Source organism: Taudactylus pleione, unplaced genomic scaffold, assembly GCF_031769625.1.
Source record: "Taudactylus pleione unplaced genomic scaffold, aTauple2 ptg000523l, whole genome shotgun sequence".
NCBI lineage: Eukaryota > Metazoa > Chordata > Amphibia > Anura > Myobatrachidae > Taudactylus > Taudactylus pleione.
The window spans coordinates 1,041,029-1,066,032 of NW_028284925.1; the positions used below are offsets into that span (position 1 = coordinate 1,041,029).

Below are 25,004 nucleotides of genomic sequence, written 5' to 3' on the forward strand. Positions count from 1 at the left end.
GGTAGTGTGTCCCCGGTTCCAAATCCCGTCTAGATTCCACTTCACTAGGCAGGCGATACCGAGACTGTACAGAAACGTCAGAAAAAGTGTCCTCAGTGTCCTGAAAAATGCCGTTGTACACAATGTCCACTTAACCACGGACATGTGGACAAGTGGAACAGGGCAGACTAAGGACTATATGACTGTGACAGCCCACTGGGTAGATGTATCACCTTACGCAGCAACAGCAGCAGCGTCACCAGTAGCAGCATCTCAGAAACGCCAGCTCGTTACAAGGCAGGCTACGCTGTGTATCACCGGTTTCAGTAAGAGGCACACCGCCGACAACCTCTTAGAGAAACTGAGGGAAATCATCGCCCAGTGGCTTACCCCACTTAGACTCTCCTGGGGATTTGTGATATCTGACAACGCCACCAATATTGTGCGGGCATTACATCTGGGCAAATTCCAGCACGTCCCATGTTTTGCTCACACAATAAACTTGGTGGTGCAGAATTTTCTGAAAAGCGACAGGGGCGTGCAGGAGACGCTTTGGGTGGCCCGAAAAATTTCTGGCCACTTTCGCCATTCAGCGACTGCGTGCCGAAGACTGGAGCGCCAGCAAACACTCTTGAACCTGCCCCGCCATCACCTGAAGCAAGAGGTTGTGACGCGGTGGAACTCAACCCTCTATATGCTTCAGAGGATGGAGGAGCAGCAAAAGGCCATACAAGCCTATACATCCACCTATGACATAGGCAAAGGAGGGGGTATGCACCTGACTCAAGCGCAGTGGAGAATGATTTCCGTGTTGTGCAAGGTTCTCCAGCCCTTCGAACTTGCCACACGTGAAGTCAGTTCAGACACAGCCAGCTTGAGTCAGGTCATTCCCCTCATCAGGCTTTTGCAGAAGCAGCTGGAGAAAGTGAAGGAGGAGCTAAGATGGAGCGATTCCGCTCGGCATGTGGGACTTGTGGATGAAGCCCTTCATTCGCTTTGCCAGGATTCCAGGGTGGTCAATCTGTTGAAATCAGACCACTACATTTTGGCCACCGTGCTTGATCCTAGGTTTAAAGCCTATGTGGTGTCTCTCTTTCCGGCCGACACAAGCCTGCAGAGGTGCAAAGACCTGCTGGTGAACACACTGTCAGCTGAAGCGGAACGTGACACGTCAACGGCTCCTTCTTCATTTTCTCCCGCAACTGGGGCTGCCAGGAAAAAACTTAGGTATCCTAAGCAACCCGCTGGCGGTGATGCAGGGCAGGCAGGACCAAGTTTGGACATCTGGTCCGGACTGAAGGACCTGGCAACAATTTCTGACATGTCTACTGTCACTGCATATGATACTGTCACCATTGACAGAATGGTGGAGGATTACATCGGTGACAGCATCCAAGTAGGCATGTCAGACAGTCCATACCTGTACTGGCAGGAAAAAGAGGCAATTTGGAGGCCCCTGTACAAGCTGGCTCTATTTTACCTGAGTTGCCCCCCCTCCAGTGTGTACTCCGAAAGAGTGTTTAGTGCAGCCGGGAACCTTGTCAGCGAAAGGCGTAGGAGGTTGCTTCCACAGAATGTGGAGAAGATGATGTTCATCAAAATGAATTATCAGCTCTTCCAGGGAGACCAGCCTCCAGAAGGTACAGAGGGACCTGTGGTGGTGGATTCAAGTGGGGACGAGTTAATACTTTGTGAGGATGAGGATGTACACACTGAAGAGGGTGAGGAATCGGTGGATGAGGAGGATGAGGATGACATCTTGCCTCCGTAGAGCCAGTTTGTGCAGGGACACATTAATTGCCAGCTTGTTTTGTGGGGGCCCAAACGAACCAATCATTTCAGCCACAGTTGTGTGGCAGACCCTGGCGCTGAAATGATTGATTTGTTAAAGTGTGCATGTCCTGTTTATACAACATAAGGGTGGGTGGGAGGGCCCAAGGACAATTCCATCTTGCACTTCTTTTTTTTCTTTGCATTATGTACAGTTTGGGGCCTAGTTTTTCTAACTGCCATCCTGTCTGCCACTGCAGTGTCACTCCTAGATGGGTCACGTGTTTGTGCCGCCCACTCGTGTCGCTTAGCATAGTCATCCAGCTACCTCGGTGCAACCTTTTGGACATGAAAACACTATTGTGAGGTGTGAGGTGTTCAGAATAGACTGGAAATGAGTGGAAATTAAGGTTATTGAGGTTAATAATAGCATAGGAGCAGAGAAACCAACAAATTCTGTGATTTTAGCTGTTTTTATGCTTTTTAAAAAAAAAATACAGATCCAAAACACAAAACCCAGAACCCAAAACACGGAAGGGTGGTTTTGGCAAAACCAATCCAGATCCAAAACACGAAGAAAGATCCAGATCCAAAACCAAAACACAAAACACGAAAAGTGGCCGGTGCACACCCCTAGTCAAGACCATCGCGACCATCGGGCTTGCGACGAGACCCTTGTGGTAGGGTCTCGTGGCGGCAAGCCCCAGAGAGCTTTCGGCTCAAACAGAGCCGAAAGCTCTACCATTGACATCACTTGTGATGTCAGTGGGGCTGCCCCCAGACGGTAGGCGTTCTCATCGGAACGCCTCCATCTGGGCAGCAACCCCCCCCCTGGCCACCCCACCAAAGGGGGTGTGCTGTCACTCAACATCGACAGCATGCCCCCTTTAGTGCGAGACCCGGAGCGATGGATTGCCCGTTGCTATCCGGGTCTCGCTCATGCGTATGATGGAGCCGTCTCCATCATACACATGCGCTCTGGGCCACCATTGACCCGGTTGCGAGCGCTCAGCGCTTGCGACCGGGTCTGAATCAGGCCCCGAGTGCAGCCACCGATGTTTCCTTTGCATGGGGGTCTGCCATCGATGGTGCAGCAGTGGTGCCTGTCAGCAATGGCAAAAGCAATTGGCATTGGTCACCCCATCTATGTTTGAAAACCATTGAAGTTGGTTAATATACCCAGTATACTGTAAAGCAGTGATCAAAGTGAGAAGTGGCAGTTTGGAAAATCTATGCTTATACTTATGCAGGGGCATGGCCATTCAAAAGGGGGCATGTCTTAGTGCCCCTTATACAATGCCCACAGTTATAGTTCCCCCTACACATTGCCTACAGTAGTACTGCCCTTTATGCAATGCCCACAGTAGTAGTGCCAACTATACATTTCCCACAGTAGTAGTTCCCCCTATACATTGCCCACAGTAGTAGTGCCAACTATACATTTCCCACAGTAGTAGTGCCAACTATACATTTCCCACAGTAGTAGTTCCCCCTATACATTGCCCACAGTAGTAGTGTCCCCTATACATTTCCCACAGTAGTAGTGCCCCCTATACATTGCCCACAGTAGTAGTGCCCCATATACATTGCCCACAGTAGTAGTGCCCCCTATACATTGCCCACAGTAGTAGTGCCCCCTATACATTGCCCACAGTAGTAGTGCCCCCTATACATTGCCCACAGTAGTATTGCCTCTTGTAGTAGTGCCCCTTACACATAATAACATACAGACACACACACAACTGAACTTACCTGATGCCCCGCTCCTGTGCCCGCCGCCGTCTGACAGCTCCTCGCACTCTGCACTGTGGGAAAGATGTAGTGACATCATATGGAGAAGGCAGCGGTGGCGCGTCTCCAGCCTGGGTGAGCACCGGCACCAGGTCTTCCGGCAGGCGGCTCAGTGCTTGAAATGCCGGTCCTGTATACCATGCCATTATATACTGGCACACTTCGAGCACTGCTGTATACTGGGATTCATTGTTATTATTCCAATAGCTACATGTTAATTGGAAAATGAATAATGTCTGGTTTACATGCAGCAGATCAGGATTATTATAATGTTTCACTTTGATCTATATTACTAATATGCTGTTGTCCTTCCTCAGGGCCCAAAAACCGGATCCTCTATTCTACCAAATGTTCTCTTTCTTACATCCTGAGGTATAAAACAGGGCGGTATGTAAGCAGGTAAATACCTGTCTCCCCCCACTGCTCAGAGCACATGGTATCTCCCAAAGGTATAAATACAGGTGAGGCTGGTGGCAGCATTATACTCATCATTATAGCTGTAATCATGTCTGTGGTTGGAGGACTTGGGAAGGCAAAGAAAGCTGATGCAGAGGTGCAGCAGCTCTGTGACCAGGTAACACACCTATAATCCATTACCTTCATACTGCTACTATATATCTGTATATCACTGTGTGACCAGGTAATGCACCTATAATCCTATACCTTCATACTGCTACTATATATCTGTATATCCCTGTGTGACCAGGTAACGCACCTATAATCCTATACCTACATACTGCTACTATATATCTGTATATCACTGTGTGACCAGGTAATGCACCTATAATCCTATACCTTCATACTGCTACTATATATATCTGTATATCACTGTGTGACCAGGTAACACACCTATAATCCTAAACCTTCATACTGCTACTATATATCTGTATATCACTGTGTGACCAGGTAACACACCTATAATCCTATACCTTCATACTGCTACTATATATATCTGTATATCACTGTGTGACCAGGTAACACACCTATAATCCTATACCTTCATACTGCTACTATATATCTGTATATCACTGTGTGACCAGGTAACGCACCTATAATCCTATACCTACATACTGCTACTATATATCTGTATATCACTGTGTGACCAGGTAATGCACCTATAATCCTATACCTTCATACTGCTACTATATATCTGTATATCACTGTGTGACCAGGTAATGCACCTATAATCCTATACCTTCATACTGCTACTATATATCTGTATATCACTGTGTGACCAGGTAACACACCTATAATCCTATACCTTCATACTGCTACTATATATATCTGTATATCACTGTGTGACCAGGTAACGCACCTATAATCCTATACCTTCATACTGTTACTATATATCTGTATATCACTGTGTGACCAGGTAACACACCTATAATCCTATACCTAAATACTGTTACTATATATCTGTAACATTACAGGAGACTCCTTACTGTGTGACCAGGTAACACGGCTATAATTATATACAGTCACACTGCTACTATATATCTGTAACATTACAGGAGAGACTCCTTACTATGTGACCAGGTAACATGGCTATAATTATATACAGTCACACTGCTACTATATATCTGTAACATTACAGGGGAGACTCCTTACTGTGTGACCAGGTAACACGGCTATAATTATATACAGTCACACTGCTACTATGTATCTGTAACATTACAGGGGAGACTCCTTACTATGTAACCAGGTAACATGGCAATAATTATATACAGTCACACTGCTACTATATATCTGTAACATTACAGGGGAGACTCCTCACTGTGTGACCAGGTAACATGGCTATAATTATATACAGTCACACTGCTACTATATATCTGTAACATTACAGGCGAGACTCCTTACTATGTGACCAGGTAACACTGCTATAGTTATATACAGTCACACTGCTACTATATATCTGTTACATTACAGGGGAGACTCCTTACTATGTGACCTGGAAACACGGCTATAATTATATACAGTCACACTGCTACTATATATCTGTAACATTACAGGAGAGACTCCTTACTATGTGACCAGGTAACATGGCTATTATTATATACAGTCACACTGCTACTATATATCTATAACATTACAGGGGAGACTCCTTACTATGTGACCAGGTAATATGGCTATAATTATATACAGTCACACTGCTACTATATATATCTGTAACATTACAGGGGAGACTCCTTACTATGTGACCGGGTAACATGGCTATAATTATATACTGTCACACTGCTACTATATATCTGTAACATTATAGGGGAGACTCCTTTCATTAGTGGCTCATTATAACTAGAGATGTGCGCCGACCTCCGTGTTTTGGATTTGGATCTGTATTTTTTCCCAAAAATTATATAAACTAAAACCACATCATTTGGGCCTATTTTTGTTCCTGCAGTATTATTAACCTTAATAACAATAATTTTCAGGCATTTTTAACCATTTAACAGCTCACAATATTGATTTCACTATTTTTCACCAATATAGGCAAAAGGCTGCAGCGAGCTGGCTGGCTAAAGTAAGTGACAGAGCAGCAGCACAAACGCACGGCAGTTTAAAAAATATAGGACATCTATGAAACATTGCCACACAGCAGTGGCAGACAGGATGGCAGTTAAATAAACTATAATAATGTCAGTCGGCTATGCCCCAATTGTGCCAAATGTAAAGGAAAGAGGTACAAGATGGAAATGTCCCTCCCACCCACTCTTATTTGGGATATTAAAGAGGACATACACAGTTTAACAAACAAAGTACTTTAGCCACTTGGACTGACACTTTCGTGGCTGAACTCCTTGGTTTGTTTGGGCCCCCACAAAACATTTTTTGGAAGGACTACCTTCAAATATTAAGGAGGAGGTTGATGATGAGGGTGTTGGTGATGGAGATTGCATGAGTTGGTCCAAATTGCTGGTACTGTAGCTGATACTGGGCTGCTTGTTATTAATTTCCAAATTATCATGTTAAACAAATTGTATGAACTCGCTGCAAATGACGTAACAGGGAGGAGGTGCATAGATGGTTAACGTTCCTTCCTCTGCTAACTTTGACTTTACAAATAGAACAGATGCCTTCACAACTGTCAGAATTTAGATTAAAATAATTCCACACCCAAGACGTGGATTTTCTGGCTTTCTTTTTATCATTAGCAAGAACTACTGCCACTGGTGGCTGATTTACGCTAACTGCAACATCCACATTAGCGTTAGATAGGACACAAATTTCCCTCTGATCTTTCTTTTGCACTTCCTCCACACTATCATCCTCATTTTTATTATTTCACCATCAAATACTAGCACAGCCGTCATGGCGTCAGTCATCCGCTGTGAAACTGGGTGACAGCTGTTAAACAGTCCTTTGATAGAGGAAGTAAGTATAATAGTCAATTGTTTTTTTTTTAATTACTAGAAGTAGTCTTCTTGGTCCCTGTCTGGGATGAAGATCCACCCCCTGCAACAGGCTCAAGGATCCTTCTGAGGACTCACGGATAGGAGAGGAGTCAGTCATGCTTATGATATTGGATGCATGACTTCTTCCAATCACAAATGAGGATGTTGATTATGCAGGTGTTGGTGGTGGAGATTGCAGATAGAAGGGAGCAGCTAGGTGACACTGGACTGATTCTTTGTTTTTTGTCCCCAAAGTTTTAGAATTTTAAATACCCTTTCCAATTTGATAAATGCGCTGCAAGTGACATAACAGGGAGGAGGTTCCAAGATGGTTAAGGTATTTAACTCTACTAACTGTTACTTGGCAATGGTTACAAATGGATTGGCAAAGGTTGGGTGGAAATAATTCCACACATGAGAAGAGGATTTTTTGGTCCTTTGCCCAGGCATGGCAACAATGGGATTTTTCCCACCATGGGCAACAACTGTTGCCTGATTTACAGTTTTTACATCAACATCCTTGTTATCGCCAACTAGATAAATATCCTCCTCGTGCAATTCCACAAAGTATCCTTGATTTCTACGTCAGAAGTCACACAAATGGTGGAAGGAGGATCCTCTTCAAGTACAGTATTAGAAAGGTCAGGCTCACACATGGCAACTGCAGACACACTTGGACTCTCATCAGGGATTTGTGATTTTCAGAGCACACAGTTGGTTCCGGCATCGTACTCGTCTTAACAATTTTTACATTTTTTTTTGTACCTCTCCAACAAGCAGAGGGGCTTCAATGATCATTAGAACCATCAGTGATCATAAATACAGGCCAATGCCTTATCCTTCTCTTGCCACTTCGTGTAGTGAATGGCATATTGCCAATTTTTTGTTTCTCTAAAGCTGTTTTGCTTTAATAGGGTAAAAGTTTATATATTTTTTTTTTTTGTTAGCCTGACTTAAGCCCTGGTACATTGGCCTTCATAGATGATGTTGACGGCCTTGCATTGTCATCATGACTGCTACAAGGCTGGTATATGGATCTTGCTCTTCAGTCATGTTACTGCCCTCCATACTCACTACACACACAACTACACACAAAAAAAAATATTTATTTTTTTGGCAGCAACCCCTGACAGACAGCAGAACAGCAGCCCTGCACAGCTATGCCGATGACAGTGACAGGTGTGGCTAACATGCACACAAAAAAAATTGTTGGTTTTAATTTTGGGGGGGCAGCAGCCCCAGCACAGCACCCCTGCGCAGCTATGCCAATGACAGTGACAGGTGTGGCTGACACACACACAAAAAAATAAATATTTTTTGTTCACACTGGCAGTGGGTGAAGATGAGCACCTCCTGGACAACAGAGCACAACAGCCAGCCCCTATATGGACTACAGTAGCCAGCCCGCCCCTATATGGACTACAGTAGCCAGCCCGCCCCTATATGGACTACAGTAGCCAGCAGCCCGCCCCTATATGGACTACAGTAGCCAGCAGCCCGCCCCTATATGGACTACAGTAGCCAGCAGCCCGCCCCTATATGGACTACAGTAGCCAGCAGCCCGCCCCTATATGGACTACAGTAGCCAGCAGCCCGCCCCTATATGGACTACAGTAGCCAGCAGCCCGCCCCTATATGGACTACAGTAGCCAGCAGCCCGCCCCTATATGGACTACAGTAGCCAGCAGCCCGCCCCTATATGGACTACAGTAGCCAGCAGCCCGCCCCTATATGGACTCCAGTAGCCCGCCCCTATATGGACTACAGTAGCCAGCAGCCCGCCCCTATATGGACTACAGTAGCCAGCAGCCCGCCCCTATATGGACTACAGTAGCCAGCAGCCCGCCCCTATATGGACTACAGTAGCCAGCAGCCCGCCCCTATATGGACTACAGTAGCCAGCCAGCCCTTACATGGACTACAGTAGCCAGCCAGCCCTTATATGGACTACAGTAGCCAGCCAGCCCTTATATGGACTACAGTAGCCAGCCAGCCCGCCCTTATATGGACTACAGTAGCCAGCCAGCCCTTATATGGACTACAGTAGCCAGCCAGCCCTTATATGGACTACAGTAGCCAGCCAGCCCTTATATGGACTACAGTAGCCAGCCAGCCAGCCCTTATATGGACTACAGTAGCCAGCCAGCCAGCCCTTATATGGACTACAGTAGCCAGCCAGCCAGCCCTTATATGGACTACAGTAGCCAGCCAGCCAGCCCTTATATGGACTACAGTAGCCAGCCAGCCAGCCAGCCCTTATATGGACTACAGTAGCCAGCCAGCCCTTATATGGACTACAGTAGCCAGCCAGCCAGCCCTTATATGGACTACAGTAGCCAGCCAGCCAGCCCTTCTATGGACTACAGTAGCCAGCCAGCCAGCCCTTCTATGGACTACAGTAGCCAGCCAGCCAGCCCTTCTATGGACTACAGTAGCCAGCCAGCCAGCCCTTCTATGGACTACAGTAGCCAGCCAGCCAGCCCTTCTATGGACTACAGTAGCCAGCCAGCCAGCCCTTATATGGACTACAGTAGCCAGCCAGCCCTTATATGGACTACAGTAGCCAGCCAGCCAGCCCTTATATGGACTACAGTAGCCAGCCAGCCCCTATATGGACTACAGTAGCCAGCCAGCCCCTATATGGACAACAGTAGTCAGCCAGTCAGCCCCTATATGGACAACAGTAGCCAGCCAGCCCCTATGGTTAGCGTCAGCAAGTTCCCAGCTCCCTCCCTGTGCACGCTCCACAGCCGGAATGAAAAATGGCGGCGATCGCAGTACCTTTATAGAATCCAAAACCTGCAAGAATCCGACAGTGGGATGATGATGTTTTGCCTCATTTTCAGATCCGAGCCAGGTGGGAAAACCTGAGCCGGCTCGGATCTGACTCAGATCCCCGATGTTCAGGCAGGTTCGGATCTCTGAGAACCGAATCGCTCATCTCTAATTATAACTGAGTTACTGTTATCTAGATGAATATTTGTATAATGCAATTTCTGGATTTGATGCCACAATATGCAGTGGTGAGGAATAGTTACTTATATTTTGGTGCATTTGTTGGATAATGAGTTTTCTGGCATGCCTCCATCCAAGCTGTAGCCGGGTTACTGAGGCGGCCATGTCTAGGACCTGCCTGAGATCTGTAAGAGTTCTGACCTCTGGCATGCCTCCATCCATGCTGTAGCCGGGTTACTGAGGTGGCCGTGTCTAGGACCTGCCTGAGATCGGTAAGAGTTCTGACCTCTGGCATGCCTCCATCCATGCTGTAGCCGGGTTACTGAGGTGGCCGTGTCTAGGACCTGCTTGAGATCGGTAAGAGTTCTGACCTCTGGCATGCCTCCATCCATGCTGTAGCCAGGTTACTGAGGCAGCCGTGTCTAGGACCTGCCTGAGATAGGTGGGAGTTCTGACCTCTGACCTCTGGCATGCCTTCATCCATGCTGTAGCCAGGTTACTGAGGAGGCCGTGTCTAGGACCTGCCTGAGATCGGTAAGAGCTCTGACCTCTGACATGCGCTGCTGCAGGTTGTGCAGTGTGAGCCCATGTGCGCCACACACCCTGCACCCATTATAAATACACCAACATCTGTTCCTTTGTCTCAAAATATCTCCCAGCTCATCCCCCTCCATACTCTGCACAACTCATCCTCACATTACCTGGTCCCATTCAGTTACAGGGTTTGTTTGTGCTGCTCACACTGGAATATTCTCCTTCACACAATCAGACTCATAGGGGTACATTTACTAAAGGTCATGTTTTTAGTAGTGGAGATGTTGCCCATAGAAAAAAATACAGATTCTACTTATCTATTTATTCTATAGATTCTATTTATCTAACACCTTCTAGAAGATGATGGCTAGAATCTGGTTGTTATGGGCAACATCTACACATCTAAAAACCCGCACTTTAGGAAATAGTCTTCAAAACTTCAGGTGTTCCCTGAAACTTCACCTTCAGGTAGCTTATATTTTAGAACCACCCACGTAACCTTCATAAGTTATTCCATACCTCCCAACTCTTACACTGACACAGGCGGGACATCCTGTGTGCAAAAAGGGTGTATGGCCTCATGCCAGTTAGGTCACATCTCTGCCGAATAAGGAGGTCACTATTGTGCTGATGAAGATATGGATGGCCGTTGGTGGGGTGTCCATCAATGATTACCATCGATGGCATAAAAACCACTGATGGTGGACAATTGATGGTTTGCACTCCCTCAATGGCCACCGCGTATGGGGCAAAAATAGCTAACATTGGCTGGCCACCATCGATGTGTTGAAAACATTGATGGCCATCCTGTGGTGATGAACTTGGTGCCCCAACAGTATTGGCTGTCCCCAGCCTCTCGCACTGTGGATGCCATCCATTCACTGCCACTCCCAACTGAAAACTAGGACTGTCCCCCCAGAATCTGGATGGCAGGGTGGTATGATTGTTCTACCATATTTATCTGTCCTGTTAGAAAGGAGTGTGCACCTCCTCCCTGTGTATACCTTCTGGGCACTAAGGACCTCATTCAGAGTCGGTCAAGAGTGCTGATGCACTCGTAAACGACTCTATGGTTTGGCATGCGCATGCGCAGCGGCCGCACTGCGTGTGCACAAGCCCCGGAGCAACAGAGAAACTCTGTCACTCCAGAGCTCGTTACCAAAGGGGCGGCTGTCGATGTTGATCGACAGCTGCCCCCGTTTTGTAGGCGGGCCAGGGGGGTGGCTTCCAAAGCGGAGGCGTTCCTTAAGGAACCTTAGGGTCTGGTCATAAGCCCCGATGGTCGTGATGGTGATCACCATTGCGACCATCAACCTGGTTGGTCATTAAGCTGTGGGTGATAACCCACAGCTTAATGATCGACAAGGAGGCGGCCGTTCAAGAAGCAAGCGGCCGCCCTGATTCAGAGCGACCGCTTGCAACTAACGACCACCTCTGAATGAGGTCCTAAGACCCAAAGTGTACAGGAAGGTCTGTCTTGCTCCTGCACATGTGTCTGCAGCCAGCATTGTGTGAGTGACATGGTAGGAGACAGAAGTCTCCTGCTTAGCTCCATGTGAGAGACCCCAGTGTATGCCTGCATAAAGCTACTCCAACATCCTGCACCACTACCTGCAAGCAGCATAGTCACTGGCTGGTGAGCTATATAGGACCCTGCTCGAGTCAAGCTACGCTCCATTGCCAGTGTGTATGTAACAGTGAGTACGGCTGTACCTGTTATCTATCAAACACCACTGGTTGAGCACCTGGGCTGTTCATAGGGCCCAATTCAGATCCACACACAAATGCAGAAGTTAATGCCGATTGAGCGATTGTTAGCCCTTGCGCATGCATGAAAGCTGTACGCTCAGTGATTGATTTGATTTCACACTTGCAGTCAGTGTTTGGGGGAGGTAACGGGGGGTGACTAGGCAAACGCAGGTGTGTTGGGACTGTTTAAACTCCATTTCATGGGCGTGCCTAAATTAGCCTTGCGATCTCCTTTGCAGCATAACAGCTCTGCATGTCACGAGAGCCACAGTGTTTGAGACAGGTCAGACTTGACTCCGAATCTTCATGGCTGCCGGATCTGCATCAATGTCTACGTTGTTCTCCAATGTATGAGAAAGCCGCAGTGGTCGTCCCTATGCCTCGGTGAGCTCTGGAGACATTCGCATGTTTTCACGATGCGTGAGAGAGCACACCTGTGGTGGCATTTGCACGCGGAACTGAATTGGGCCAGTAGTTTAGTCATTCGCTTGTGTGTGTGTGCGTCTACATAACTGTGCAGTATCAGCATCTGTGCACACATAATTTCCAACACCCTCTTCTCCCATACACAGACAACCCCTCTGGTGCCAGACCTAAATTCCTGCCAACATTGCTGTATATGGATCTAAATGTAGCACCTCTGGTTGCCTATCTAATCCCAATTTCCTCAAAGATACATACAGTAGGATAAGGTGGGCCGTACTGGGGTGGAACTGTGTTCCATCTCATCTATTTGGAGACAGAACCAGTTCATCCTCCTCTGACCCACCTTAGACCAGCGCTGCGGGGAGGCTCCATTTGCCAGGTGCCTGTTGAGATTTTGTTACCAGTGGGCGCCCAGCTCCCTCCTTGCAGCGCCAGCCTGTGGCTGGAGCTCCCTTTTGAGCACCGGCTTTCAACTCCGCTCCCCCCCACGGCCACTATGACGTCTCTCCGATAGTTCAGAGGACTTGGAGCAGCCAGGCGGACCGGAGGCACACAGGAGTGGGGCTTAAGGTAAGTATTGTTTGGTTTTTTTTGTGTAAGGGGCACTACCGCTCCTGGTGGCAATTGCATGTAAGTGGCACTACCACTCCTGGGAGAAATTGCACGTAAGGGGCACTACCATTCCGGGGGGCAATTGCGTATAAGGGGCGCTCCTGGTGGGCAATTGCACGTAAGGGGCGCTACTGTGTGGTGTAATTTGAATTGGGAATACAATTATGACCATGTCCCTTTTTTTGACACGTTGTCCTTTTTTTTTTCAAAAAAGCACCCAAGATGGGTGTGAGTTCCACCACTTCTCTAGGACCACTTTAAGCACTGCATAGATGTAAAGCCTGTGAGCAGGGCCCTCCTGCCTGTTTGTTACCTGTTCTTGTGTTACTGTTTGGTTGCCAAATATAAAGCGCAATAGGATATGCTGGTGCTATATATATATATATATATATGTCTTCCTTTTTCTATGTTACAGAACACGTTACCTGTCTGACTATGGTGTGTTGTGTATTTAGGTGAAGGCGGAGTTGGAAGAGAAAGCAAAATGTAAATTCAGCATGTACAAGGCCGTTTTCTACAAGACTCAGGTCGTGGCTGGGAAAAACTATTTCATTAAGGTAAATACTCTGGGGATGTAGCTGTAGTGTGGCCTGTGGCTGGGTGACTGCACCTCTGAGTACATACAGGTGTTGGTGTAATGTGTGTAATCAGGGCTGTATCAGAAAAGATGGGGCCTGGTGCTGACAAAATAGGCAGGGCCCCCCTCCCCAGGAAGGGGGGCACAGATCTGGGAAGGCTGGCTGGACTAGGTGGGGGGCACAGGGCTGGGAAGCCTGGCTGGACTAGGGGAGGGCACAGGTCTGGGAAGATTGGCTGGATTAGGGGAGGGCACAGAGCTGGCTGGATTAGGGGAGGGAACAGGGCTGGGAAGATTGGCTGGACTAGGGGGGGGTCAAAGGGCTGGGAAGGCTGGCTGGAGGGGGGCACAGGGGGGGCACAGGGCTGGGAAGAATGGCTGGACTAGGGGGGTTCAAAGGGCTGGGAAGGCTGGCTGGACTATAAAGCGGGTGCAGGGAGGGGTCAGTGTGCTTACCTGTCACTGGTAGCCAGTCATGCATGGAGGAAACCGGTCCTGGATGTCAGCATTGTGGATTGCATCGGCAGCCAGGGAGAAGAAACAGCGCCTGCGTCATTTTAAATATGGCGTTGACGCGAGCCAATCAGGAGAGGCTGCTGCTGATTGGCTGCCGGTCCGCGAGCTGTGATTGGCTTGCGGACGGCAATTTATGGAATGCGGCCTGCGCGCTATTTCTTCTCCCTGGCTGCCAGGAAATTAATGATTCATCCCCACCACTGACATCCGGTCCCTCTCTCTCTCCGGGCCTGGGGCTACAGGCCCGGCAGTCTCCATCCTTTGTGTAGGATGATACTCATGGGGCCCAATGTAATGGGGTCAGAGAACGTGTAAACTCCCATTTTATTTTCAGACTCAAACTCTCCCAATTTAAACTCTCATCCAGATGTTTTCCCATTTTGAAGATAGAACGCGACCAATATGAAAGCTCATGGTCTCTGCTGCCATATATAATACCACAGTACATACTCCTTGTAATAACCCAGAGAAAAGCAGATGAATGACCCCATCTATTGGCCATCTGGTGTTGACCTATTGATTCTATCTAGATACTGTATCTTTAAGCCAAATACAATATAGTATAATCCTCCTTTGCTCCTCCATGGCAGCCATTAATGTCAGTCTCCCATTCTCTTATGTTCAGACAATTTTTTTTTCAAAGTGACCGCCCACCTGGTGTATATAGACCAGCTCCTCCTCTTCCTCCCTCATCTTTTTCCTGTCTCCTAGTAATAACTAGATTGTCTTTTGTATCCCAAGGACTTACCTCAGATTGATGCCCAGCCATGCACCTCATAGGGCCGCAGTCTGTGGCAGGGGTGGCACCCTGAAGATATAACTCCTGTATGCTTGGTGCATGGTCTAGTGTGCTGGAATGGCCAGTCAGGGGTCTTCAGTTTGGAAAGGTCTCGGGTCTGGCAAGGTCTGCAGGCTGATGGAGTCTGAGGCCCTGGAGGATCGCGGCCTGGTATAGAGTTGTGGCCAGGAGAATGATAGCTCCTTGTGAGGTTGGGCGGTCCCATCAGAGGTGACTGAGATGGAGCAGTAAGAGGTCCCCATTCCATATCTGGCAGCAGTGAGCTAGGGACAGTGCTCAGCTGGAGGGAATCTATAATGCAGCCAGCGGCTCAAGCTTCGCTCCATTACCAGTATACATATAACAGTGAGGCTGCGCATGCCCCCGGCCTGTGAGGTCTAGTGCTTTAAACATGGCAACTTCCATTCAAACAGAACAGTGATGATTCTTGGACTGTCCTCAGACTGATTCAGCCAGGATGGACAAAGACCCCCCCCCCACCACCAACAGCTGGTCAGCGCAGAATGTAGTTATGAGACCGGAGGCCGCCGGTCTCAGTCCCGGAATCCCAACAAGGGACTTAAGACAGGCGTCAAAATACTGATGCCTATCCTTATCCCAATGCCAGAACGCCGAAGGACGCAAGCCCAAACTAGGTAAGTCTGAGACGCCCTTACCATTAGCTGTGGGGGGGAGGGTTAGGTTTGGGGAGCGTAGCGGGGTTAGGTTCTGGGGGGGGAGGTTAGGGTTAGGAACTAAGAGGGGAGGGTTAGGTTTAGTGTGTGTGTGTGTGTGTGTACTATTGGGATGAATATAAAAGCATGTTTTCATACTGCAGTGTGCCTCCAGCAACAGTGGTTCCTAGGAAGAAAGTGTATAAGAAAAACATTCTACAATATATGTGAAGCCTGAGATAAATTTGTGAAGATAAGAAACTGTTTAACATGGAGCATGCGGAGATTATGTTGAAAACATTTATAACTCTATGAACTATAAAGAAGCTTTGGAGCAGGGACTACTTGAAGATAGATCTAAGTTTTTTCCTGTACACGAGAACTAAGAGATCTAACCCAAAGCAACCATGACAGAGTCCCTCAAAACTATGCCGGTTGGAGACAGACTTTTAAGATTTCCTAAAAGATGGTAATGTGGTGTTCAGAGCAAATGGGCATTGGACAGTGGCATCCTTCCCTGTGATGACACCCGGTGTGTACATGACTGTAGCCATGTGCCGGTAAAAAGGGGGCGTGGTCTTGTGGGTAGGCGGCATAGCCTCATCCCCAAACCCCAGTTTTAGTCACTCCGAGGGTCCCGGAGATGTGGACTGGCCCTTGGACCAGTCTGTGTGCGGTGCCGGCTCCCTTACTGTGTCAGGAGCAGATTGCTGCATATAATGCTACCGTGCAGCACCTGGCTCCTGTCACTGAGGAGTCAGCAATTTGGTGTCACCCCTCGGTGGGTAACACCCAGGTGCGTTCCGCATCCCCCCCTCTTTGTGATGCCACTGGCATTGGATGTGGTATCCCAAGGGTGCCAGATAGAATTCAAAGGAGTCCCCAGAATGAACAGATTTGTGGAGTAGGAAGTTCCAGCTACAGTAGTAGAAATCTCCGCCTTGGGAGACTGATTAAGAAAACAGATCAGGCTATAGGCGGTGGAAGAAGGAAAGAACTTTATAGTCTTCTGCTCCTGGTAAGAAAACACTCAGGATTTCAGTACAATATTGGATCTCAGACAGCTAAACACAGGCAGCTTCACAGGGAACCTCTAGTTAGTTTTAGCATGCATTAGGAAACAAGATTTTCTAGCTTCAATAGATCTGAGGAACGCCTGCTCCCATGTGCCAGTGCTAGGGAAATACTTCAAGATCTCTTGCCTCCCATTCGGTTTGGCAACCTCAACCAAGGACATTCTTGTGACCTTCATGGCTCATCTAAGAACATAAGAGCAGTTTGGACATACCTTGACGATATACTGATCTCTATAGAGTCAGAGAAAGTAGTACAAGATGCATAGACTAGACAATTTTCTCCAATGGCTGGATTGTAAATTGGGAAAAGAGCCAACTAACACCAGTACAGCAAATTCAGTTTCTAGGTATACGGATAGATGCTCTACAGCACATAATTACACTCACACATGAGAGATCCAAAAAGATTTTGGAATTATCCATTTTGGTGCAAACCTGACAGCCCCAATACGGACAGGGCTTCATCTTATGGGTATGATGTCGCCCACAATATATTGCTCTTTTGAAACCAGCAAGAAATGAGAGCAGTATAGGAAGGAATCGGGGACAGGAGTCTCACAGCTGGGCAGTTCAGCACCCGGTGTGTGTAGCTGTGCTCGTCCGAGTGAACAGACGAGCACCGCCAGCACGGCACTTGCCTGGGGAGGGGGCATGCACTGCACTTGCCTGGGAGGGGGCATGACGGCTGTGGCTCAATGGAACCGGAGACCATACTCCCCCTCCAGAACGAGACTTACCTCCCTTGGACTCGATGGAGTCCCGCTCTTGCCCCTTGCCAGCTGTTCTTGTTTGGAGTACTCTTTCCTTCTGGTGGGTACTTCCAGGTCCCGTGGTCCATCCGCAGATGTCAGATAGCCGTGTTGTGGGTAGATGGAATAAGTCCTGATATGATGCTTCAGTTTTGGAGGGTTAGGAGATGTGGTATTGGTGCTGCAATGCGTTTCTTGGGGTCTTCTTCTATGCAGAAATGTGGCAGTTGTCATCACCAGGGTGGTACCAAAAGCCCTGCTCAGAGAGGTAACATATTATGGCACGGAGAGAAAAACACCTGAAGTACCTATCAGCTCAGATGCAGCTTTTCCCTTTGTAGGGCCGTGTCTGATCATTCATTGGCTGAGAGAGGTCAGCCCCTGCCTCTCTCAGCGAATGAATGGCTCCCACCATTGAAGTCAATGGTGGGAACTGCTGAATCACCTTTAGTAACCCTGCGGCTCTCACCATTGACTTCAATGGTGGGAGCCGTTCATTGGCTGAGAGGCAGGGGCTGACCTCTCAGACATGGCCCTACACAGGGAAAAGCCTGGTCTGAGCTCTTCATTTGGGAGGTAACAACCATCGTGGTGGTTACCTGTTGCATGGCTCGGGTTTCCTCATTTTTTTATTTTACGAAGACCATGGATGCCTACAGGGAGAAGGGGACCAATCCAGGTAATGTAGGCGTGTATGTGTGCGTGTGCGTGTGCGTGTGCATGTGTATGTATATAATAAAACTATACTGTCATGGTGTGTGTATTGTGTTTATTTAAACATTTCTTTAGAGGTGAACTAAAGGTACCAGTGGGCCATTAATGCCCCGCATGCTGGTACTTGTGGTTCTCCAAGTACCAGAATGCAGGGCAGGCTTGCTGGGACATGCAGTTGTACTCATAAAGACAATGTTTACTACTCATTATTTACACTACACTTACACTATCAACCCACCACCCAGGGGTGGTGGGAACAACCCCGGGCTATCATCCTAGGCCTGGGATGCCCTGGAGACGGGGAATCCCTTTATTGGGGGGGTCCCCAACTCCCCAGGGATCCCCGGCCTGGGCTGACTAGCGGTCAGGAGCAATGTATTGGCTGGGGGGCCTTGGTGATAGGGTTTCCCTGGCTGTGACATTAACCCCCCCCCCTCTGCTACAAAGAGTCCGGTGCTGGTTGTGGAAATTACAGGGGAACCCTACGCATTTTTTTCCCCTGTAATTCCAGGACTGGATCAGAGCCTGGTGCTGGTTGTGCTAAGTACAGGGGAGCCCTACGCAATTTTTTCCCTGTACTTTCACAACCAGGACTCTTTGCAAGCTTTTTACAGTAAGATACATGCATCTCACTGATGTATGCATGTATCTGTGTGTAATCGAACTGCTCATGCTGAAAACTAATGCATGAAGTTCTTCTATTTATTTGGGGATTTGCAGTTCGAGTTTGAGTTTTTCATTCGATTTACAAATCGAATGTTGGTAAATGAAGGAATACTATTGTCCTCTATGTGTAAACATAGATGTTTTGCGGAATTTAATTTCATTTGAAATTCCTTTTTCTGTTTGATTTGACCTTTAGTAAATCCCTTCATAAAAAAAAAATCAAACCAAAATCGAACAGAAATCAAAATCGAACCATAGTAAATATACCCCCTGAATACAAAGCTGCCTCATTACTTCTGTAGATATCCCCTTCCAGCCAGGGGACGTATGGTATAGATGCCTTTTCATAAACATGGATGTTTCCTCTGGGTTATGTGTTCCCACCATTCCCTATGATTGCTCACATGCCGAACAAAATCGGGGAAGAGCAGATGGAGGTAGTAGCAGTTCTGCCTTACTGACCAATAAGAGCACAGTTCTCAAGCCTGCTGGTATTTTCCATGGCTTTTCTATTTCCATTACCAAACAGATCTATTACATCCAATCAATTCTACCGACCCTCAGTTAGGCAGGATTAAGCAATAGCAGAAATTGTTGAAACAAACCCTATATTCACGTCATCTATCTCCTTATAGAGGTAAGAGCCTCCTCAGAGCATAGTATAGAATTTAGAAAACTTATTTTATTTTTTGGACAGGTTCTGAATTTGACGTTATGAAAGCAGAAACATCACAAGTTTTGCAATTCATGCACGATGTCTTTATGAAAGGGAGCAACGATAGAGGTACAGATATCAGCTCTACTCATTCTTCTGGACAGGAGGCTAGCATAGGAAGATTTGGCTAATAGGTCCTGCCAAGCCATAGAGACTTCATCTGCAAATTAGATCACATAGCCCCCTGGGACCTAAATTTGATACTGAATACTGTTCTCTCCATTTGAACCCCTGCAAGAGGCTTCCTTAAAATTCTTGACTTGGAAAGTGGTATTCTAAAGCTGTCTACAGCATTGTGCCCCCCTGCCCATGACCTCTGCAGCAAGTGTACAGGTGGTCAGCTGCCTGTAAACACAGCACGAAGAGCAGATACAGTATATCTGCCATAGACTGTGCCGCACAGCCGACTCTATATGTCAGTGTGAGCGATGTAATTCACAGACATATCACTGGTACACACTGACTGACGGGCACACAATATATCTGCCAGTGTGTACCCAGCATTAATCGCAATTGCCCTAGCCAGGATCGTGAGCGAATTACTAGCCTTTAGGGCAGAAAGAGCCTTTTCTGAATATTATGTCACAGTCGTGCTAAGAACAAATCCAGCCTTTCTGCTGATGATGGTAGTATCCTCTTTCTGTTTGAATCGGATCACACTACCATGTTTTTGTTTTTTTCCCCTAACCCTAATGACGAGAGGGAAAAGAGAGGGCATACGCTAGAGCAATATCTATAACTATTCATAGTGACAGTGCCAGGACACGGAGCTCTTGTTTGTTCTTCCAGCAGGAATAAAAGGTTGTGTGCCAACTGCACAGACCTTTGTGAGATGGATTATATGGATTAGAGAATGAATCGTCTTTGTGTATGAGGAGAGGACGTAAGGTACCGGAAGTCCCTCAGGCACACTAGACTAGGACAGTATCTACCTCATGGGATGAGGCATCTGTGAAAAACATCTGTACAGCAAATATTCAGTCCTCTGTACATACATCCTCACGTCATTATGCTGTAACTATTACGGATGCTCACTTTGGAGGACCGGTTTATGAAAAGGAAGTTGCATGAATAGATTACACAAGTACAAGCATAGACCTTCAAAGTCTTCACCAATTATTATTCCTCCATACATTCTGCCTGGGTACATCCCAGAGTAATGGCTGCCATTGGGGAGCAAAGCAGAAAACAATGGATTTTACTCAACGTTTAATTCAGCTTCTTTGAGATTCTCTATGGCAGCCCATAGATTACCCCCATCCCCCCAATAATTGTTTTGTCTATGAACCTAGTAAGGGGAGATGCTCAAAAGATAAAGGGAAAGCGGAGGGGCTGGAATATATACAGGTGTCCTCTTATACCTGTCTTTCTTAGCTTCATTTGGCAGACTATGCTTAGCGCGGGTAAGATGCTTTACTATGAGTAGCGACTGGATAAACTCCCAATATTTATTTATACAAATTCTTTTGCAGCAAAAAAATAAAAAATAAAGTAGCAGATTAAGAGGTCTATTCACTAAGCCAGATAAAGACAAGTCCCAGCCAATCAGCTCCTAACTGTCATTTTTCACAGGCCCCCATTTATCAACGATATAAAACACCAGTGAAATTTTTGTTCAGTATCACGGCGATGCAAACGAAAAGTTCATTGGTATTTCCCAATACTTACCCGTCCGGCGAGGTCCCATAAAGCCAGCGATGTGGCTCCAGTGTTATGCGCGACGGTCCGCCAGCACATGTGCATGACACGGGGACCGAGCGGTGTCTGTAAGGCTTTGCTGAAGCCGGAAAGTCAGGGCCGGGTCTCCATTGCAGGGAATGGGGCCCGCAACGATCTCGCCATTTAAAAGATGGTGAGAGCGATGCTTGACAAACAGCGGTAATCTTAGATTAGCGCTGTTTGTTAAATCCAGAAACCTGGCATAATCCCTTTAGCGAGCGCTAAAGGGGTTTTGCATAGATGATAAATGGGGTTTACAGCCTGTAAACTGACAGTTAGGAGCTGATTGCTGGTACTTATCTCTCTCCAAGGCTTAGTGAATAGACTCCTAAAGTAGCAAATTTTAAGAAAAATCACAAGACACGGCTAAGTCGCAGAGCCATGGCATAGGTATATGTGGGCACATGTGTATGCACCAGGTGGGCAATCCTAGGAAGAAAAAACTTCTGTCTAAACATAGGCAAATGGGAAACTATCCCAGAGTAACGGCTGCCATGGAATATTCTTAAGAAATAGAATTATTGGTGAATATAAACTGTTCTATTTTTTTGTTTGTTTTTTTAGTTTTTCCATACAGTAACTGAGATAACGGATTCTGGTGTAACGTTACTCTCGGCCCTATAATGCTCTCATACATTGCATAGTATAAGTATTAAATGTGGACAGGAGTGATTCATTTTTCTGTCAGTGACTCAAATTGACTAAAGACCGAAGTTGTACAGTGCAATTTCTATAATAGTGATGTTGAAAGCTCTGCAACATGTTCCAGTCACAAATCTATGACGTTTCCACCCTGGCTAAGAGCTGGTGGAGACTTTGTCCTGCAGTTACCTAGAACAAGGTTCTATTACAAACCCCTCTTGCTATAAAGTAACTGTCTGTCTTTTAGATCCAGGTGGGTGATCACGACTATTGCCACATATGTGTGTATGAAGCACTCCCTCATGAGAACAAAAAGCCGGAGCTTACTGGATACCAATGTGGGAAGACCGAGCAAGATGAGATCGAATATATCTGAAGCCTGCACAGAGTGAGCAGAACGGAGACCCGCTGCCTTTATCCAGCTGTAACCTCCTGAGGCCTATATGGGCTCTTTAGTAACCCAAAGACCCTGTGTAGACCATCATTGTGAAACGTGTCCAGTTCCTGCATTGCATTCTGGGAGCATGGACATGTAATGTGCCTTCATATTGGATTCTATATCTGTATTAAAAAGTATCTTCAACCCAGCAAATGTGTGCGTTATGCAGGGGCAGGGGCTTCAGCCAGCAATATATAGCATGGTCATTAAGTAAAGGGCAAATCAGCTGAGGCAACTAAGTGGTGCTTTGTATGTTTGTAATGAGCTGCTCTCAATACCCCAAGACAGATCTGTTCTAGAGAACTATGGATGTGTAGATATTCCTCGGGAGAATGACATATTTAGTGGACCATGATGTTTTGGGGAACTGAGTTCTTGTATTTTGTAGAAGCCTAAAAAGCATTACAGATAATGAGAAAAGGCTGCTGGTTATATAACCAAAGGCCATGTAGTCACAATGCCCGTAACTCTGTAACATAGGACGCCTGTTGGATGCTTTGCTGGTGGTTTGGTGTAAAAGCTTCTAATAAAGATTCCTCAGTAGGGTTATTGGTGTTTGTAGGACATCCAGAAACCCAGAACAGGGTTAAGGAACATCTGCTGGGGAATTTAGAAACATTTTAGAAGTCATGAGATACATTATTGGTGAAGGCAGGATTTCCCAAACATGGTTCCCAAGGCCCCCTAACATTCCAGGATCAGGTTATCCATGCTGCATGCCCTGAGTCCATGAACAGCCCAATATGTATCCAGTGGGGTGGCTTATTCTGCAGTAATGTGATTGGTACAGCCGCACTCAGTTATGCATATACAGACTCTCAGCATGGATGGGAGTATACAGGTCATCAGCCGGTGACTGTAGGAAATCGGTATGAAATACCGACTGCTGAATAGCCGCCGGTTCTCATACCAATACCGGAAGCCCGACAGGAGGACCTCCCGACAGGGGCACCGCAGGGGGGCAGATGTAACGTGCAGAGATTAGATTTTTTTGTGGGGGTCATGTCCAAATTGCATCTAGATTACAGTGTAAAAATAAAGCTGTCCAGCATTTGTGGGCTACATGCAAAAGCAGCCGGTATTTACCCTGCATGCAAAGTAATAAATGTATTTGCCCCCCTTGTGTTGGAATATGGGGTACAAAGCTTTTTTTTTTCTTTCTTTGTTCCTAACATAGAATCAGCCCCTGAACCTATTTGAGGGAGACTCTTGACTATGCCGATCTCCCCATGGGCTGGGCTGTTGGAGGGAACACCATCCAAACTTATTTGGTGACTTGTTGCCAAGTTCACTAGCGAACTCTTCACGGTTGCTCCCTGTGTGATAGAAACGTTCTTACAAATGTTGTCATAGAACATTGGCCCTGATTCAGACCCACTCGCAAGCGGCTGTCCGCTCGCAAGTGGGTCGATGGTCTGCACTGAGCATGCGCACGACGGAGAGAGCTCCGTCGTGCGCATGCGCCAGACGCGATGAGCGAAGGAAAGTCCTTCGCTCGTTGTGTCTCATCAAAGGGGGCGTGCTGTTGATGTTGATTGACAGCACGCCCCCTTTGGTGGGCGTGCCGGGGGCGTGCCTCCCTGACGGGGGCGTTCCCAAGGGAACGCCTACCGTCAGAAGCCGGCCCACTGACATCACTAGTGACAGTGGGAGCCAAAATCACTCCGGGCCTTGCGCTTGAAAACCTCAACCGCAGGCTCCGGCTCGCAGTTTCGATGGTCGCGATGGTCACGACCATCGCGGCCATCAAACTGCACGCTCGTATAGGCTGTGGGTGGTGACCCACAGCTATACGAGCGTCCAGGGGGACGCTCCATTTTTATGGAGGGCTGCCCTCATTCAGAGAGTGCGCTCTGCTCAGAGCGTACGGCTCTGAATGAGGGCCATTGTCTGTCCCCAGGCCTTTGCTCTGATATCACATAAGTTAAAATGTTAACTTTAAACATTATTGCCAGCAATAATTCATTTAATTTTTGCCCGTCAAATGTATTTTTGGGGCCTCTTAATTGATTACTAAATAGAGATGAGTTACTAGGAGTAATGGGACAATAGGAGTCCACTCATTAGGGATCATTTCCAGGTTTTAGAAGAAGTGTTGTAAATTTAGAGGGGTATTCGGAGATTTGTCAAGGATAAAGTATTGGGCGCGCGCCCGCTTTATCCCCGTATTCAATATAAAACCTCCGAAAACGGACCCTGCGTAGTGGGATTTGCGTAAAAAAATGAAATTTTCCTTGAAAAAATTGTAGGACCCCCCTAAAGTTGTAAAAACATGGGGGATCACTATGGGTACCCCTGTTTTAGCCTGCAAATGAAAGTCAGGGATTTAAATTGCTGCGGCAGGTGTTTTTTTCCCGACATTGAAGAAGTGATGCAGAAGAGTACTTAGATTATTTTTTTAGTTTTTTTAAGTGCTCCCATCAAATTTGGGGTACATGAAAATGGGTACTAGCATATTTTGATGTCCCTAAAGTAATTTTTTTTAAATTCTGCAATTGTGCACCTGCCGCTATAAATCTATTCTAGAATACACC

General features: G+C 47.0%; 1 protein-coding gene across 1 annotated transcript; it reads left to right on the forward strand.

Annotated features, from left to right (window-relative positions):
• Positions 1–4,012: 4,012 nt before the first annotated feature.
• Positions 4,013–23,234, forward strand: LOC148501244 (cystatin-B-like). The gene is made up of 3 exons (XM_088450749.1): positions 4,013–4,114; positions 13,661–13,762; positions 22,279–23,234. The coding sequence occupies exons 1-3, from the start codon at positions 4,046–4,048 to the stop codon at positions 22,405–22,407; spliced, it is 300 nt and encodes a 99-aa protein (XP_088306875.1). The 5' UTR covers positions 4,013–4,045; the 3' UTR covers positions 22,408–23,234.
• Positions 23,235–25,004: the final 1,770 nt, after the last annotated feature.

Excerpts from the sequence above, each read along its gene's own strand:
- LOC148501244 (XM_088450749.1), top strand. The coding sequence starts at position 4,046 with ATGTCTGTGGTTGGAGGACTTGGGAAGGCAAAGAAAGCTGATGCAGAG. Across the intron at positions 4,115-13,660 it reads TGCAGCAGCTCTGTGACCAG|GTGAAGGCGGAGTTGGAAGA; the intron begins GTAACACACCTA and ends TTGTGTATTTAG. Across the intron at positions 13,763-22,278 it reads GGAAAAACTATTTCATTAAG|ATCCAGGTGGGTGATCACGA; the intron begins GTAAATACTCTG and ends TCTGTCTTTTAG.